The 19,482-nt window shown below is 52.6% G+C and overlaps 1 protein-coding gene across 3 annotated transcripts in view; it reads left to right on the top strand.

Moving 5' to 3' along the window:
* The window catches only part of PCBP3 (poly(rC) binding protein 3), a 96,876-nt gene extending 77,978 nt beyond the window's left edge, over positions 1-18,898 (top strand). For 2 of the 3 annotated variants that reach the window (XM_008581108.1, XM_008581106.1), the window contains exons 10-14: positions 7,442-7,517; positions 8,170-8,229; positions 11,809-11,861; positions 16,523-16,692; positions 18,130-18,898. In XM_008581108.1, coding sequence (XP_008579330.1) covers positions 7,442-7,517; positions 8,170-8,229; positions 11,809-11,861; positions 16,523-16,692; positions 18,130-18,166 — 396 coding nt within the window. In that variant the 3' untranslated portion in view covers positions 18,167-18,898. Of the gene's footprint in view, positions 1-7,438; positions 7,518-8,169; positions 8,230-11,808; positions 11,862-16,522; positions 16,693-18,129 lie in introns of all 3 variants that reach the window. The other variant, XM_008581107.1, reaches the window with a different exon arrangement.
* Positions 18,899-19,482: the final 584 nt, after the last annotated feature.

The following is a 19,482-nucleotide window of genomic DNA, read 5'->3' as shown; positions in this document are numbered from 1 at the left end:
TGACACAAGAAGATGGAAAGATATCCCATGTTCTTGGATTGGAAGAATCAACATTGTGAAAATGTCCATTCTACCCAATGTGATATACAAATTCAATACAATCCCCATCAAAATTCCAATGACATCTTTCTCAGAAATGGAAAAAACTATCCAGACATTTATATGGAATGGTACTGGCATAAAAACAGACACACTTATCAATGGAATAGAACAGAGAACCCAGAAATCAACCCACACACCTACACCATCTGATCTTTGACAAAGGTGCCATGCCTATATACTGGGGAAGAGACTGCCTATTCAGCAAATGGTGCTGGGAGAACTGGATATCAATAGGCAGGAGAATGAAACTAGACCCATACCTCTCACCATATACTAAAATCAACTCAAAATGGATTAAAGAATTAAATATACACCCTGAAACAATAAAACTTCTTAAAGAAAACATAGGAGAAACACTTCATGAAGTAGGACAGGGCACAGACTTCATGAGTATGACCCCAAAAGCATGGGCAACCAAAGGAAAAATACACAAATGGGATTATATCAAACTAAGAAGCTTCTGCACAGCAAAAGAAACTATTAACAGAGTGAAGAGACAACAGAGTGGGAGAAAATATTTGCAAAATATACATCTGACAAAGGATTAATATCCAGAATATACAAGGAACTCAAACAACTTTACAACAAAAAAAAAGTAATCCAATTAAAAAATGGGCAGAAGACCTAAATAGGCATTTCTCAAAGGAAGATATACGAATGGCCAACACACACATGAAAAAATGCTCAACATCACTCAGCATTCGGGAAATGCAAATCAAAACCACACTGAGATACCATCTCACCCCAGTTAGGATGGCTAATATCCAAAAGACTGTGAATGATAAATGCTGGCAAGGTTGCAGAAAAAAAGGAACTCTCATACCTTGTTGGTGGGACTGCAACATGGTGCAGCCTCTATGGAAAATGGTATGGAGGTTCCTCAAATAATTGCAGATAGATCTACCATATGACCCAGCTATCCCACTGCTGGGAATATACCCAGAGGACTGGAAATCATCAAGTCAAGGGTATACCTGTTCTCCAATGTTCACTGCAGCACTATTTACAATAACTAAGAGTTGGAACCGCCCAAAAATCCATCATCAGATGAGTGGATATGGAAAATGTGGTATATCTACACAATGGAATACTACTCTGCTATAAAAAAGAATGAAATGCTGCCATTTGCAACAACATGGATGGACCTAGAATTATATTAAGTAAAATGAGTCAGGCACAGAAAGAGAAATATCACATGTTCTCACGTATTTGTGGGAGCTAAAAATAAATAAATAAATACATAAACTCGGAGGGTAGGGAAGAAGACACAATAATTACAATTTCTTGAAGTTGATAAGACAAACGAACAGATCTGAGGTTGTTGAGAGGGAGGGGGGAGAGGGAGGAGGCAGGGAAGTTTCGGTAATGGCCCACAATAATCAACCACATTGTATATTGACAAAATTAAATTAAATTTTTAAAAAAGAGAGAGAGACACACACACACACCTAAAGCATAAGGACCCAGAAAAATTGAAAGAATGGAAAAAGATATGCTAGGGAAATACTAACCAAAAGAAATCTGGTATACCTGTGTTAATATTAGTAGGGGGGAAAAATCAAGACTTTAAGAAAAATCTTTAGTCATTACATATTGATAAAAGATTCAGTAGAAGATATAATAATTCAAAATTTGTATAAAGAAAAAAACTGACAAAACAAAGAGAAGTTGACAGACATCGTGGTGGGAACTTGACGTACTTCTCTTTCAGGAAGAGGTAGTTCAAGTGGACAGGTGCAGAGAAGCTATTGGGAGAACAGTCAGTGGTCCCCACATGATGGCCTGTGTTGGGCACTGCACCCAGCACAGCTGTGGAACTCATGGGAACATTGACAAAGCTTGACACATACCAGCCCATAAGCAAGTCTTACCATCCTTCAAAAGTTGGAATCATAAAGACCATATTCTCTTATCACAAAGCAATTAAATCAATAGTGAAAAGGTGACTTTTTTAAAAAACTTGCCTATATTGAAGGTTCAAGAAGATGAAAAGACCAAAATAAATAGAGTGACATATGATATTCATGGATAGAAACACAAATTGCAGTCATGTGCCACACGACAATGGCTCACTCAACAACCACAGATACCACGGTGTCCCATGAGAATATAATGGAGCTAAAACGTTCCCATCACTGAGTGATGTTGTAGTGCAATCACTTTTTGCTTTTTATAAATTAGCATGGCCTAAGTGCACGGTATCCATAAAGTCCACAGCTGTGCACAGTAGCGTCTGAGGCTTCACGTTCACCCACCGCTCATTCACTGATCCTCGCAGAGCAGCTTCCAGCCCCACCGGCTCTGTCCGTGGTCAGTGTCTTGTACAGGTGTATGATTTTTATCTTTTGTATACCATATTTTTGCTATACCTTTTCTATGTTTGGATAGATTTAGATACACAAATACTTAACATTAGGTTACAGTTGCCTGCAATATTCAGTACAGTAACATGCTGTACCGGTTTGTAGCCTGGGAGCAATGGGCTATACCATTTAGCCTTGGTGCCCAGTAGGCCATACCACCTGGGTTTGTGTAAATACACTCTGTGATGTTCACACAACAAAATCACCCATAGCACATATCTCAGGAAGTATCCCTGTCAAGTAATATGTCACCATATCTTAAAGATGTCAGTTCTTTCCAAATTGATGGACAAATTCAATTTCAATCAAAATTCCAGCAGAGTTTTTTGAGGAACTTAGCATGCTGTTTTAAAATTTATATGGAGGAACATAGGCCAAGAACCATCAAGATATTTATGAAGAAAAGATACGACAGGGAGATTTGTTCTAGCAGATACAGAGGCTTATTATAAGGTTATAATAATTGAGACAGTGTAGTTTGGGTGCAAGGAGAGACAAATAGAACAGAGCACCCAGGATCTGACCTACGCAGTCAAGAAACCTGGCCTGTGACCGAGCTCTCAGCACAGACCCTGGGAGAGACTGGATGGTCTATAAATGATGCCAGGACAGTAGGCAGGGGGAAAGCGTTCTTGGCTTCATGACTTAAGCAAAAAACATTCCTTATATGTCAAGAACCTCAACACAAGAGAGAAAAATTTAGCACTTTTAGAAGAAAATATAGGAGAAGGTCCTTCTGTTCTCAAGTCAGGAAAGGATTTCTCAAAACATAGCACAGACCATAAAGGAAAATATTGATAAATTTGACTGCATTGACATTTTAGAATTCTGTTCCTCTAAAGACACCATAAGGCAAGTGGGGAAGGCTCTGCAGCATGCACAGCTGAAATAGGGCTAGCATGAAGTGTGCAAGGAGTTCTGTGAGCCAGCAGAAATCCACCCAACAAGAAACGGGCAGAAGACGCAGACCAGAGTCGCACTGGATGGAAACGTGATGGGGACAGCACCATGGTGGTGGGCTGTTCCAACTGCAGGGCAGCTGCACAGGCGCCTTCGTGTGTGACACCCGTGCAGCCATGCACTTGTGAATAATGTCAGTTGCTCGTCTGATATGATGCTGAGTGGAAAGGACGAGCTGCAGAGAAACGTCTGTAATGTGGTACCTGCCTACTGCTTCCCTCCCTCCCCGCCCTCCTTCATCCCTTCCCTCCAATGATTTTGAAGCTCTGGTGAGAACCAAAAGTCTGACATTTCCACATAGCAGAATTGTCTCAAAAAGTGGAAGGCCCCTTAGCTCTCAGTCTGTTCCCTCCTTTAAAAAATATAGAAATGGAGCCTAAAGAGGTGCAGCAGCTTGGCTCATGGAGGGCACAGCCACAGTGAGGAACACACCACTCACTTCCATCAGCCCTTCGCTCAGCACACGCTCACCAGGCACCACCACGCACGGGTCCAGGCTTTTCCCTTCACCTCCACGTTACATTTGTGGGTGGGAAGGAGAGAGAAGAGAGATTTACTTATTAGCATGGCCCTTCTCCATAAGAGGCAGAAAATGTATTGACACAAGAGAGGTTAGAGTTGTAGGAAGTCTTTGGATACGAGTGGAGCCAACCTTATTAATTACTTGTTTTTACCTGTAACACGCTGGCCAGTGGGTTCCAGAGCCGACCCTGACTGATGAGAGACCAGAACAAGTGCCCAAGGTTACCAAGCTTGAGGCAGTTGAGATGTGAGAGCCCTGGTGGTTTACGGTGACTGATCATGAGTGGTGTGTGGACTTCTCAATTCACTGTTCACTCACATAGATTCCCCTATTTACGTATTAGGGAACTGAGGTCCAGAGAGACCAGACATCGCCACACAACTAATCAAAATTGGAGCCGCCTCAAGCCAGTTTCTTTGCTTCCAGAGCCCAGGGGTGCCCTGCTCCCTGCCTCCAGTTCCGTTGCCATCCTAACCAACACAGGTGATGCAGGGACACACAAGAGAGGGCTCTGGCCTCGTGGGGATTGTAGCCAGCATCCAGCCCAGCTGCTGGTGGACAGTGGGACACAGAGAGCAGCTGGCAGGATTGCTTAGGCCTGCGGGTGCCAGCACAGGTCACACACCCTGCACCTCCCTTCAGGCTCACCATGGCCCGTGTCTGTGTGGAAACCCAGCCAGCGGTCAGAGCGTGTGGAATGCCAGGCCCTCACAGCCCTGGCCGTCCAGCCTCGCTCTGCTGGGCCTTTGCTCTTACCCTTTGGCTGGGGGCTGCTCACTCCATCCTGGGCATGGGTAGTCACCTCCCTTGTCAGGAAGTGCTTGAACGAGCTCGAAGTCTCCTAACCAGAGCCCGGGCCCTGTCCCTCATGCAGTGTCGTCCTGGGTGGCTCCTGGCCCATCAAGTGGGAGTCAGTGGTTTGTGGGATCAAGTCCTTGCAATTCAGTTGCAAGTGGCTGTGGATAAATTACCAGGAGGGCCTTGCTCCTTCATGGACGGTCTCTCCCTGCATTCCTCTCCCCTTGCCCCAGGACATGTTGGTCTGGCTGCTCGTGGTCTTTCTGTAATGCACCACATGTCCAGGGAGGGAGACTCCATAGGATGCCTGTGTGCTTCTGTGTCCTCCTGCTGCTCCCAAGGGTGGGGCAGGGTCTCCAGCTGCCTTAGGGCCCCTTCCCTGTGGGGCCTTGGCATCTCTCCTGGAGGCTCAGTGTCGTCCCTGTGACTTCAGCTGGTGTTCTGGTGACTGTGTATTTGGGCATGTTCTTGTCAGGGGGCTTCAATGCATATCCCCACAGGTAACTTAACATGTCCATTAGTGTTTTGTGGGGCCTTGGCATCTCTCCTGGAGGCTCAATGTCGTCCCTGTGACTTCAGCTGCTGTTCTGGTGACTGTGTATTTGGGCGTGTTCTTGTCAGGGGGCTTCAATGCATATCCCCACAGGTAACTTAACATGTCCATTAGTGTTAAGTTACAGGGCAGATGCAGACAGCAGCCACACAGGAACCAGGCGTCGTCTACTTGGGGCAGGCAGATAGCACTCTGAGACATGCCAGGCAACAGGTGTGCCATTAGCCCTCCAGCCCCTACTTCATCCTGGACAAACACAACTTCAGGGGACTCAGAGTTGAGCCTGACCCCACATCACCATGTGTCCTAATCTGAGCTCCTCCAGACTTCCTATCCAGAAACACAAGCTGTGCCTGGAGTGGCCTCACCAGGTCTAGGATGCAACCAGGTCTCCCCCAAGCAGGCCTAGCCCAAGTGGCTAGGGTCAGGGAACAGTCAAAAAGGTAGGAGGGGCCTGGAAGGGGGGACTGCTTCTAAGATGCACCCCAGTGTGAGTACTTGCCGAATGCACTGAAGTGGCAGATGTTCCAGGAGCCAGGCCAGGAAAGACCATACGAGTATTTGTCAGCTTTTGCTGTAGCAACAAATGCCCCACAGTCCTGGGGGCTTGTCCCCCAGAGGTTCTGTCTCAAAGATGTGACCAGGAGGCCACATCTCATGCCAGGACCCCATCCTGTGAAAGCAGGAAGAGGCCAGAGTGACCAGCCAGCACAGCAGAGCCCCTGCTCCCACAGGCCCAGCCCCATCCCCCCTCCTGGCTGAGAGGCTCTCAGGGATGGGCTAGGCTGGGGAGCAGCCCCTGGTCCTCTGTGGGTACTGGGTACTAATAAGGAGCCTTCATCCAACCCTTGGTGAATTCCTAGGAGGGGCACCTGCTCCTGGGAGGCCATGCACCCTCTGCAGGGCCAGCTGTGGTGGCGCGTGAAGGCAGCCGCTGCCTTCCTGACAAGTGTCCCGGTCCAGGACCTGGATTCTGCAAGTGGGGCACACATAGGGGTCTGGTCAGACACTTGTGCCATGGCCGGCCCCTCCCACTCGGTGCTGACAGCTCTGCTCCCCAGCTGCACTCCACCTGCTCCCCACCTGCCAGCCTCAGTGGTCTGTGTGTGGCTTCTCACAGCCCCAGCCCAGCCATGCAGTTCAGAAGTTGAGCTGGGACAGCAAGAGTCCAGGGCCGGCTCTGGAGCCTGTGTCGGTGGCAGGCACAGTAGGGCCAGGATGCGTTTGGGTTCGGCTTTCTGGTGGGAAAATGGTGGTGAGGGGGTGCGTTTCCCCCATGCGTGGCCCTCCACCCCCTAGCCGGGATGGCACCCCGGGACACCCTCTCCAGCGCCAGGTGTGGCTCCCTGGGCCAGGCATAAGGAAGGCACCCCCCACTGTCCCCTGGCCGAGCAGCCTAAACTTTCCAAAGGGTGGAGGGTGCGAGTGTCGGCTGCCCTTCTGCTCAAAGAACGTGGCCTAATCTCAGCACATTTACTTTATCTTCAGTCTTTGTTTTTTGTGAAGAGATGAGGCTCAGACAAAATAACTAGAGAAACTGCATTTCAAAGCCCCCCCTCGAAAAGTCTGGCTGGGGGATGGGTGTGGAGAAGGGGACAAGGAAAGGCTGGGACACCCAAGGGCACAGGGACAGGTGGCTTCTGAACAGAAGCTGTGCACCCCTGCGGTGTCACCAACATCTCCCACTGCATGGAACTGTCCGGCACTAACGTCCTGTAATCCACATGAGACCATGTGAGATGACAAGACCCCAGAAGTGATTCAGGTGGGGGGTGGGGCCGGGCAAATTTTGCAGTGGTGCCTTGGGTTTCCCACAGGTGGTAGCGTGAGTTCTGGGAGGGATAACTTGACTTTGTATCTGCAAGAAGCCCCTCTGGCCTTGCTCTGTAGCTCTCAGAGCCTTCCCTCCACACCGGCCTGGTGAGAGGGGAGGTTGGGTGGGGTCAGGTGGCCTGCTGTCCTGCCCAGGCTCCATGGGCTCCACCAGGCCAAGTCCTTGCGTCCAGTGCGTCTGCCATGTGTCCGCATGGCCCTCTATATCTATCTGTGCAACGTTCTGTTACTGCCTTTTTAAAATTTGGTGTGACTTGTACTCGATGACAATAACCTTCTTAGCTCTCGTGTCCCTCCTACCCCCAGCAGTTGACCAAGCTCCACCAGTTGGCCATGCAGCAAACCCCCTTTCCTCCCCTCGGACAGACCAACCCCGCTTTCCCCGGTACGTACCCAGCCGCCCTATTCTGACCTCCTTCTCTTCTCACCTGGGGACTGTCTTTCTGAACTGTCTGTGCTCAGTGCAGTGAGTAGAACAAGTGTCACAGAGTGGGTCTGCACGCTACCGGGGGTGGGCGGGCGGGGCAGCCTCTCCCGCTGGGGGCTAGCGTACTTGCGGCTGGCCTTGCTGCACCCTTGCTTGTAAAGAGATGTCCGCCCCCATTGAGAGCTTGGCTTGCTCTGCGGTCTCTGTGCTGCCCACAGGCCATCCTGGGGTGGCCCTTCCTGTGGAATGCACTCACGTGAGCACCCTGGAGTGTTATCCCCATGAACAAGTGCTCAGACAAGCAGATGTGGGCACTTTTCTGCAGAAAGTGCTGCATGTGCCTGGGTGGTGCCCGGCCCAGCACGGCGCCAGCCTGCCCCAGGAAAGCAGTGACAGGAGCCAGTCCCCGGCCCAGGCACTGCCACTCACTGCAGCCTGGCCCGGCTGTGTCTGCAGCCAGGGTCCCTCGCCACAGAGGCAGAGCTGTGCCCGGTGGACGTGCGTGTGCGCCATGTGTGTGCCAGTCATATTTTGAGCTTCCCTAGTTGAAGGGACCTGGCTTATCTCCTTGAGGGCAAAACATTAAACCTGTTTCTTCTTTGCTCTCCAGGAGAAAAGCTGCCTTTACACTCCTCCGAAGAAGCTCAAAATCTGATGGGCCAGTCGTCAGGTAAAACAGAACCACACTGATGGAGGGCGAGCAGGCCGGGAGGCCGCGCAGAGCACCATCCCAGCGGGAGGGGGTGGCACGCTCGCATCTGTGATCCCAGGGACAGCCCATGTGCCTGGCACCGACGTATGCACGGTTAGCAGCTTCTGGTGGCTCGGGGCTGGGGACAAGCCTCAGGTCGCTGCTGAGAAGCGTGGCACCAACCTGTGTGGTGCTGTTGGTTGGATGGTGGATCTGAGGGTGCTCCGAGCACAGCCACCTGGTCATCTGAAGGCAGCCTGGTCAGTGTGCGTGTGCACAGGGAAGGCCCGTCTGTGGTGTCACTGACTCTCACGGTGGTGCAGCATGTGGAGCGTGCAATGAGACATGACCACAGCATGTGCTTTTTGAAAGTATGTTTTGTAGGAGATGAGAGCAAACCCTTAAGGAGAAAGATTATTCTGTGCTGGGCTGGTCTGCACCAACTTCTGATTTGCAGTAAGGTGTCTGTTCCTGGGCATTGCAGCGTGGTGCCCAGACCTGTAGATTCTGCACTGAGGGTGCAGAGCAGACACGGTTGTTTGTCCAGTCCTGAGGCTGTGGGAGACTGTGGCCTGGGGCTTGGCTGGTTCCCTGGGTCCCCATGTGGGAGGCACCATGCCCTCTCCACCCCACGTAGGCCATGTGGCTACCAGGACGGTGCCCTGTGACTACCCTCCCCTACGAAGGCCCCAGGCACCACAACCGGTTAAATCAGTGGGTAGGACGAGAGGCATTCCATGGTGGCAGTTCTGGGTGCTGGTCAGCGACACTGTCTGGAGCATGCCAGGGCTCTGTGTCAGGCAGCAGCGTTTGCCTCCAGTGCATAGACTATCTTCATCTTCACCTAAAATACTCACCCCTGAGCTATGTTGTCTTGAGGTAAATGAACACATGTTTTATACAGGTGTGTCTTTAAATTATTAGTTTAATTTTAGTGCTCTCTTAAAAAGAATTCTGATACTCTCCTCCACTCAATCAAAATATGCCAAGTTCAGCAGCTGCGACCCACTGCTCTGTGCTCACTGTAGGCTCTGTGCTGCCCAGGAAGGCCTGGCTAGGACTCAGGCAGGAATAAGGAGAGCTTTCAAATGACACTTTAAATGTCACCATCTATAGAATGTGTATAAATAGTTGAATAAACAAATCACTGTATTGAAAATGTCTTTATTAAAAGAAGGTAAGGAATAAAAACTCTAGGTTGGATATGCAAAAGAAAAATAACAGACGACTTGGAAAGAATTGGTTCTTTCAGCATCTACCAGCTGAGCCCCCACCATGCTAGGTGCTGCCCCCATGGGGTTGCTTCCTGGCAGGGAGACTGGCTGGCACCACAAGAGGAGTGGCTGGTTTGGAGACACAGTGCGATGGAGGAAGAAGCAGGGTGGGTGGGAGTTGGGGTTATGAATGAGCCACCCTAGAACAGGGGCCCAGGGAGGGACATGGCTGGCGGGGACAGGGGAGCAGGGCAGAGGCTGGGGTCAGTGGGGCCGTGTGGCTGGAACACAGAGTGGGTGAAGTCAGGGAGCCATGAGGAAGTGGAAGGTTGCTGGGGTCGAGAATGCATCTGAGGTGTGTTTTTTGGGAAACCCTCTGGGCTGTGTGGAGAATAAACTGAGGGCCAAAAGCAGAGCAGGACCAGCAAGAGAGGAACTGGGGCAGGAGGAGGCTCAGATTCTGGGATTCAGAAGGTACATCATCCAGTCTGCCATGGCTGGAAGTGGGGGAGCCTAGAGGTCTCCAGGGTCCAGACTGAGCTGCAGGATCCCTGAGCCAGGGACCATGTGGGGCCTGGGAAGGGAAGAGCAGGGTCTCAGCTTTAGACTTATGGGTTTGAGCCACCTCTTGTCAAGGAGATGGTATTGCTGAGTATACAGAGAGCACATCTACCCTAGAAGAACAGACCCCAGCCTATACCCCTTCTTCTGGTGCAGCTCACATGGCTATGGCCTTGGCCAGGCTTCCCTCTCTACAGCCCACGGTGCACCACTATTTCTGAAGTAAGACAGATCTGTACTTGAGCTCTGAGAAGTTGTCTGTTATCTGGTAGTATCAAGCTGAAGTTTGTGACGATGAAGACTTGGGCTTGATGATGAATTAGACCCACATCTCCATTCCTTGGCATAAGATACCTGTACAGAAATGCACAGCCTTTCAGTGGGTCTAGCTGTTTATTTTTGACTCAGTGAAGCTATTAGTTCTCCTTACTCCAAATTGGAAGAACCGCACAGTGGTTGAGCTGTCCAAGCCGGACTTGCAGTGGCCTTTGGACAGAGTCCGGCCAGAAACAGAAGGAGATGCAGCGTGTGCTTGGCCATTGGCTGATGCCTGCAGCAGGGCTGAGAGAGGCCACAGAGGAGGCCGGACACTGTCAGGCCTTGAGCTGTCCAAGCCGGACTTGCAGTGGCCTTTGGACAGAGTCCGGCCAGAAACAGAAGGAGATGCAGCGTGTGCTTGGCTATTGGCTGATGCCTGCAGCAGGGCTGAGAGAGGCCACAGAGGAGGCCGGACACTGTCAGGCCTGGGCAGGAGTAGAGCAGAGTGGGCTTCAGAGAACCGAGGGCATATTAGTCTGTTTCTGTTGCTTATGGAATAGGGTAATTTGTAAGAAAATGAAATTTATTGCTTACAGTTTCTGAGGCTGGGAAGTCCAAGGAACACATGTGGTGGTGGCGACTGTGACCCAGGGGTCTCACATTGGAAGATGGTGGAACAGAGAAAGCAGAGAGGGACAGTTCCTCATGCACTGTCCTTTTAAAGCCCTCAGAACCACGCCCCTGACCACCATTTTTAATCCTTTCACTACAGCATGATCCTACAATCCAATCACCTCTTCAAGGCACCCCCTTTCAGTTACCATGACAGAACTTCCCACCCTCAGCAGTCACAGTGAGGATTAAGCTTCAGTGGCGGTGGGGGGAGGTGCATTCCAGTCTACAGCAGAGGGAGAATGGGTACTCAGGGTCGATGGGCCCTGGGCACCCATGGAGAGCCTGAGACATGCTGAATGGCCCTGCCCCTTAGCCCAGGGCACACCAGGGTGTCTGTGTAAGTTTTCACAAGAGAATCTGCAAGCACACAGAGAGTGAAATCGTTCATTTTGTACCCAAAACAAAAAAGTGAAATATCACTCTGCTTGGGTTTGTTTTTCCCTTTTTTTTTTTTTTTTTTTTTTTCTCCTTTTTGTCTTTTTTCGTGACCGGTAACGGGATCACAACCCTCGGTATCGCGCCCGTACTGCGCTCAACCAGTGAGCAGACCGGTCTCTATATAGGATCCGAACCCTCGGCGGGAGCGCCGCTGCGCTCCCAAGCACCGCACTCTACCGAGTGCGCCACCGGGCCGGCCCATGTTTTTCCTTCTTTTGAGAGAAGCTGGGACTCAAGAGGTTGGGTTGCAGTCTGGGACTGAAAATTTGTGGGTCCTGGGCTTCTGGGCTGTGCTGACCTCCCGCATGGGCCCGCCCTCTAGCCCTGCCTCTTGGCCCAGTAGAGTGTGGGTGCTGGGTATGACTGAGAGCAGTCTTCTGCCAGCCTAACCATGTCCCCTTGCTGTGCCCAGGTCTGGACGCCAGCCCCCCGGCCAGCACTCACGAGCTCACCATTCCCAATGATGTGAGTATGCCTCCTGCAACCCCTGTCCTTGTGCAGACATGCCGGGCACAGGCAGCTGTCACTCTGCTGCCCTTGGGCAGAAGCACCCACCACCAGGGTATACCTTCACTGTCCTGACCCCACTGTTTGATCTCTTCTCTCTCTCCTTTCCCATTTTAAGCTGGTTTAATGCCCATAAATGGGGTGTGGTTTTATGTCCTTAAGACATTAAACAGAAAAGTGGCCAATGGGGACTTGAGGATTTAATCAGAAGTAAAATGCCAGAGTTGAGCTAGCAACCCCCATGGCCATGAAGGCACTGCCCTGGTTCAGTCAGGGTCAGACCTTGAAGAATGTGGTGGCAATGCTCTGGACTGGACCCACCCACAGTAACAGCTGCACGAGCCCTGGCCCCTCTGGAGGTTTGCAATTCTCTTTGAGTTGGCTCCATAAGACCTGAAGTTGGTTGGATGTCACAGGTTTGTCTGGATTCCTGCATTTAGAGACCCTTGATCTGTTCATGCTCAGATACACCTGAGAGTGTGACCTTACAAATTCCCTCAACACGCTCAGTCCTTCCGGGCTAAGCTGGAGTCTGATGGAGGAGGAGGACCATTCTCTGAATCCTTGGATTATCCCTAAACCGAGAGACCCAGGAGGTTATGGCCACATGTCCTTGAGGGGTAGCTGCCAGAGCAGCAAGGAGAGATCCTGCGTGAGCCATGGTGATGCCTGTCCCCCATTTCCAGCTCGCATGTCCAGGGGCCTTTCCTACCACAGAGCTGTGGCCTTCAGGAACCTTCACTGCTCTGCCTCTCACAACAGCTGGGCAGGAAATTCGAGCCCGCCTCCTCCCTTCATGTAAGCTAAGCACAGGAAGCACAGATTTGAGAATTCAGAGAGATGCCCAGTCCTGAGTGTGGAGGGTGGACAGTGGAGCAGGAGGAAAGAGGCAGAAGAGAGAGGGGTGCCAGAGGAGAGGACTACAAGGCCATCTGGCTGGTGCCACTGACCCTCCCAAAAAGCCATCCTCATTTGGGCCCGTCTTGGCCGACTGTGGGCTGGGCTCCTGCACAGCCAGCGAAGTCCACTCGACACTTGTCAGGTGCGGAGCCTCCGTGTCCATCATGAGCAGCCTGGGACACTCACTCCCAGCAGCTTAATTGCCACCTTCCAGCTCTTGTGAGCATCTCTGAAGCTGGGCCGGCTTGACCAGCAGCAGCACAGGGCATCCTCCTGAGCGCAGGGGTCACAGCTGTCTGCCCTGCATCCTTAGATGGAGGAGTCTGGATTTTTGCCTACCTCCCTTCCTCGCACTGTGCTAGTTCCTTGAGCATGTGGCTTCCAGCAGCCTCCTGAGTCTTTTCACACAAGTGATGATGCCAGTAGGCTCTTCCACCCACAGGGCTTTTCCTCTTCAGACTTGTACCGGAATCTGTTCCGCTAACACCAGCTCTCGTGCTCTTATGCAAGCGTTTGTTTTAAAACTGAAGTGAAGTTAAGAAACGAGGACGTGACTTCTTTTGGAGCACCAGCACACCTGTTTGCTGTGGCCTCCCTGGGGCAGATGAATGCCAACTTTCCCCATCTGGTCACCGCCCACTTCCCATCCTCCTGCTGAGCCTTTTTAGGGAAGGGAAACCTGTTCCTCAGAAGGAAGGTTACATCCCTCCACCAATCTGCGTGCCCTTCGGAGCACAGCCTTTCATCCTTCTTCTTGGAAGGGGCCTTCTGCTCCCCACCAACCTCACAGGGAATGGTGTCTGGGCTGCAGGTGCAGGTGCAGCCCTTCCAGAGTCAGTGTTCCGCATGCAGCGGCCACCTGCCACCTTGGAGAAAAGGAAGGAAATAAAACATGTTTGTTCTGTCCCTTGCCTGTCACCTCATCCACATCTGTCTCTTGGTTGCAGTCGGATCGTGCCAACATCTACAGGTCACTTCAGCTTGCCTGCAAAAATGCACTTCTTGATGGAAGGGACATCTGCAACTGACAGGTCCACAGTATGGCCACTGGGCACACAGACCAGATCAGGGAGACCCCCAGGCCTCTCGTTCCACTTCTGATGGTCACTGTGAGCTTCTCTCACTTCCCACATCAGAGCTTGCTCTCAGCTGCGTGGTCTTTGGTGCCCATGGCCATCCCACACTCTGCCCTGAGCCCCAAGCATCTGCCTGCCGAGGCTTAGGCACTTTTCCATAGTCCTAACCCTCAGAGTCTCCTGGGGACTTCTGCTGGAAAGGAGTCTAAGACATCACAATGAGGCTCTACAAAGAGTGGTTAGAGTAAGAGGTGCCACCACAGTTCCCATGGGATTGGGCTTTGACATCTAGTTAAGAGGGGCCCCCTTATTTCAGAATATTTGTATAGTTTTTCTTTAAATTTGCAATGGAGGCACACAACGGTGAGCGGAGAGAGTGATCTCTGGGCTGAATGTTGGCAGGGTGGGAGGTGAGGCCAGGTAGGACGGCCTGTGGGGCTGTAGGGCTTGGCCCAGTGAGCTTCCTTGCCTGCAGTAAGCAAGCTGGCCAGGGGCAGGGCTGGGGAGAGTGGTCTGTTACTTCTCACGTCCCTTTCTAACTGCTAAGGGCACTGGTACAGCAAGCTGAGCTGCATGTCCACCTGGCAACTGTCAGCGAGGAGGGCGTGCTCTGACGGCCTGAGATTCCTCGTCAGCATGCAGACCCCAGCGCTCACCTAGAGGAGGGCAGGAGGGCTTTTGCAAAGGTGCTGCCCTCTAGAAGGGCCAGCGAGTGGAGCAGCCAGGTCCCTGCGGTGTTGAGTCCAGGGAGAAGGAGAGGGCTGGGTGTGGCCAGAAGGAGGGAGTGTGAGGGCCCTGCTGGCACCAGGCGGTTGGAAAGCGGGGAGACACGTTGAGGAGAGTGTAGGGCTTTGTGCCAGAGGGAAGGTGCCTTCCTCCAGCGTGCTTGTTGGAGAAGCGACACACTGTGCACAGGCCCTCGCGCCACTATTTGTGCTTGAGGGGAAGCGGCCTCCAGGCACAGGGCCGCAAGTGGCCCGGGAGAGGTGTGGGGAGGGGAAGTCAGTGGAGGCAGTGGCCCTTGGGTGCACCCTCCTGAGTGTGTCATTTTATGCTGGGTCAACACATTCTTCCTCACTATGGAGACAGCTCCAGGGGCTGCCTGTCCTGGCCCTGGTCGGAGATGAGCCCTCAAGCTCTCTCTGCCAGCAGGGAGGGGGATGCAGCTGGACACGTTAACATGATCATATCCAGGTTAGGAAGGCACCTGCCTGACCTCGGGAGCCAGGAACTAAGAGCACTGGGCTCAGAGGCCTGAGCAGGGAGTGGGGTGGGCTGTGGGCAGGTCCTGGGAAGCTGTGAGTGGGGTCTGGGCAGCTGTGGTTGGGGCCTGGGCAGCTGTGGGTGAGGCCCCAAGGTGCTGGCAGGAGATCGAGGAAGTGGTGCAGCTCTGAGTTCTCTAGAAGAAAGGTTTCTCCAGTGAGATGGCTTGTTATAGCCGAGGTAGTGAGCAGAGTTGAGACCCTGCAGGTCTCTTCAGGGACAGGAACTAGTGCACAGGGCATCAGTGTCCCACCGGTTGACCCAGTGCTTGTCGGGTGGGTTCAGAAAGTTCACTTTCCCTCCAGCATGCTACCTCACAGCCTGCCCAGCCCTCCATGGAACAGAACCGCAGTTCTGACACCACCTGGCCAGCGGCCACACAGGAGGTGGAGTCGGAAGCAGACTTGGGCATGTATGCCCTCTGTGCCCAGTCCCAGCTCCCGCCTGGGACTCCCTCAGCCACTTCTTTTCCTGTCCTTGCTCCAGAGCTCTGCTCAGCAGCCCGTGTGTGAACAAAGGGATTTTGTTCCATCCCATGGCGAAAGTTGAAAGATGCCAGATAGCTGGCTCCTCTGTAGTCTTTTCTGGGGGTCTGTGTTGTTTCCCCCACACATAAACAGGGTGAGCTGGAGAAGCCTCCACAGCTGCAGCTGCTGCCACACAGAAGACCAGACCTCCAGCTGCAATCCAGCCCCCTTGTGGGCACCCTGTGCTCTGGGGTTGCCCCAGCTCCTTTCCTTCACTACATCGGGGAGGCCCTCGTCTTGACAACTGCCTTGGCCAGAGGCCACTGCATACCATCTTTAAGGAGAGGTCACAAAAATGCAAAGGAACGGAGATGCCTGATTCATCCTAGGAATTTCATCTGGGTTCACCAAAAACCAGTTTTAGGCAGTAATGACCTTCAACAGCACTTGTGACATTTCTTCTCTGGGCAGAGCTGTTCTCCCTGAGGACACAGCCAAGAAGGTGCTGGCATCCGTCCTCCCTGCTCAACATCCACCCTGTGCATTTCTGGGTCACTCCTGACTGGGCCCCCAAGGGACACCAATGTGAAGTGGAGAGGCCATGTGATTAGGACCCCTCAAATGGTGGGCTTCTCACGGGGAGACACTAGGCAGAGGCAGTGTTGAGATCAGCAGTCAGAGGCCCAGGTGCCCGTAGATCCTGACCTCTTGAGAGGTGTCCTGGACCAGGCTCATCTTGTGGGCACATGCTGGGCAGTTCCCTTCCTTCCAAGAGCATTGAGCTCAAGGGCTTGGGGTGGAGGCCAAAGTGAGTGCCCCGCGTCCATAGGCTTCTCCAGGGGCCCCTGCATCTGCTCTGTAGGGGGCTGTCTTAGGCTTTTTTCTAAGAAGTTCCCTCCATCCTTTTTTCTAGCTAATAGGCTGCATAATTGGACGCCAAGGGACCAAAATCAATGAAATTCGACAGATGTCTGGAGCTCAGATCAAAATTGCTAACGCCACTGAAGGATCATCAGAGCGTCAGATCACCATCACGGGGACCCCAGCCAACATCAGCCTTGCCCAGTATCTTATCAATGCCAGGTGGGTGCCTCCCAAGAGCATCCACACCTTTCAAGCCAAAGGATTTCCAAGAGGATCCTCAGACAGGGACTTGCTAGCCATGGCCTGGAGCCCTACCTCTCGGCTTGGACAGAGTTAGGGCATTTGGGAGCCTGGGCTGCGCGCTCTGCCTCCCTTCGATGCCCTCTCTCTCCTGGCTGGATGTTGGGGCCGGAATGTGCCAGACAGTCTCCATATAGACACGGGCCACCCCACTCACCTTGACCTTTTACCTGAAGTCTCTGGTAAAGGGCCAAGAAATTAGTAAAAGCTTTTCCAGGATGGCAGGTTCCCATGTGGCCCATGATGAGTTCTAGATGTTGACTCCTTGAGGCGGCAAACCCTGGAAATCCTAACCCTTGTCCACACAGAATTGTCTAGAAAGAGGTGCTTTTGTATATTGCCCTTTTGTCATCACTCTTCATCCTCATAGAAAAGTTAAAGATGGGACAGGACAGAACTCTGCAGGCCCTCTCCCTTCCTTGTGTCCTTTGTGCAAATGTGAGGGTTCAGAGCTGATGTGGGCAGTGTGACTGCTCTCCTGCCACATAGACCTGCAATGCCAGCACCACCAGCTCACAGCTGGGGTTCGACATAAGGAAAACCCCCTCCTCCTTACCCAAGATGTGCTTGTGCAAGAGTCCCCCAACCTGGGCTTGTGGGAGGAGGTTGGACGTGGCCTCCAAGTGGACTCAGCCCTGCATGGGCAAAGTGGGCCCTGGGCCCAAGCTCCCAGCAACCGGGTGAATGGGGTGGGGGGCTGTATGGGGAGACCCTGACTTTATCCTTTCCCATCACCCACCTCTTATCTGACATCCCACAGGGCTCATGCTGAGATATAGAGCCATCTGTGGCCATCCTACCTCAAGAGGGCAGGGGCCCAGGAGCATGGTGCCAGCAAATCTGGAGTCTGGGGATAGGGCTTGTCAGGGAAACTTCCAGAGGCCTGCTCTGCACCTGCCTCAACCGCGTCAGTAACAGCCCTACCTGGAACCATGCTCCGAGGGCCTAAAGGCCCCTGACCCACATCACATTTACTCCTGTGACAACCGTGAAGCCCCTTCTCAGAAAAGGAGAGTGAAGCTTAGTGGGCTGGAAGCACCCCCGAGGTCAGGCCTAGGGGCTGCTTGGCTGCGTCTTTGGAACCCAGAAGCAGCAAGCCCACCCTCAGGCATGCGGGTCCCCTGGGGGCAGGGAAGGAAGGCCCCGTGGGCGGTCCTGATGTGCCCCCTGCCTCTGTGCTGTGCTGCTGTCTCCATTCACAGCCACTGAAAAGTGACTGGGGGCACTTTATCCCACAGAAGTGGAAATGCACGTCAGGGTGGCAAGGATGCACACAGCCCTGCCTGTCTTCCTTCTAACCTGTTTTATGAGAATATTGTGATGGGTCTCCCATCTCTGTGTCCTTGTCTGTTCCAGGCTGACGTCCGAGGTCACCGGGATGGGCGCGCTCTAATCCTGCCAGCACCCGCTCAAGCCGGCCAGCCCTGGCTCGTACACTCTGTACAGACCGCCTGCCCTTCCTCGCAAATATCGATAGAGAGGATTTTCTTTACTAACAAAATGCCATATGCTGTAGATATATGTGTACACACACAGCGAAGCAGATCTCTATCTATATCTACATGTATGCTCCAGGCTCTGTCCCTGATTTTGCTCTTTAAATATTAATTTATGCTCCAATCTGTTCATGCATTGGCATGCAGTGTCTACTATTTTAAATGCTCTGGGGGTGTTCCCATCTGTGACATTTTAGAAACATTGTTCCTTAGTCAGTGTAACTGTCTGTTTTAGGAGTTGGTTTGACATTTTGACAGCATTTCCTGTAAACTGTCCCTGCTCTGCCATCTGGAGCTAGTTGTTCTGAGACTCCTCCTCTCTCAGATGCCCTGTCGTGCTGACTCAGTTTCCCCTCAGGGCCTGCCCTCTGGGCTCACATTCCACCTGTGGTCCTGTCTTGGAATCTGGGTGTGCCTTTACTGCCACCTATGGGGAGTGCCAGGGATGAGGGACTTGAGGATGTCAGGGTCCTGAGAGGGTGCCATGGGCCCTGACTTCTCCGAGACACCACGTGCTGGGGGGACACTCATGGGCCCCGGTGTCTTCCAGGGTGGCCAGAGGGCATGGACCTGCCAGGAAGCCCTTCTGCACCGTCAGAGTTCAATAAATGTCATGTACTTCCCCCCAATGGCTCTGGCTCGTCTCTGCACCGCCCCCACCACCCCCGCACTCCCATACCCACCCATGATGCCTCACCCTGAGGTTGGCCTGCTGATCAGAGAAGTGCGGGCTCCTCACCCATACAAATTAAGATTTCATTCCCTCTCTCCCCAACTTGCATTAACTCTGTTTTTACTTCCACAACACTACTTAAAATGACAAAAATGGAAACTCCATTCCTTGCCCAGGCACCAAAGTGCCAGTTTTTAATGTGTGGACTTGCCTCACCCACTGCCGCTGTGGGCACCACAGGCCAGGCCACCACGGTGGGGAGTGAGTCCACACCCTTCCCACTCAGGGAGTTGTCTCCTCAGCTCAGTCTGCAACAAGCAGGTCATTCGCCTGTGCTTACCTTCAAGGAGCCCGGCCACGGCCCTTCACAGTGCTGCAGCCCTGGGTGGAATCAGGCCCACACCCTCCCTTCCCTCAGTGGTCAACTACCAAAGGACCCGCGCCCTGGGGCACAGGGGCAGCCTGCTCCTGGAAGGCAGGACTGGAAGTGTGCCTGCACCTCCTCTGTGCGGCGCTGGGCCCCTGTGGAGGCTCCTGTCC

This window comes from Galeopterus variegatus, unplaced genomic scaffold (genome assembly GCF_000696425.1).
Source record: "Galeopterus variegatus unplaced genomic scaffold, G_variegatus-3.0.2 Scaffold2267, whole genome shotgun sequence".
NCBI lineage: Eukaryota > Metazoa > Chordata > Mammalia > Dermoptera > Cynocephalidae > Galeopterus > Galeopterus variegatus.
Note: the sequence above shows the minus strand (reverse complement) of the source record. Positions and strands in the feature narration are given on the sequence as shown.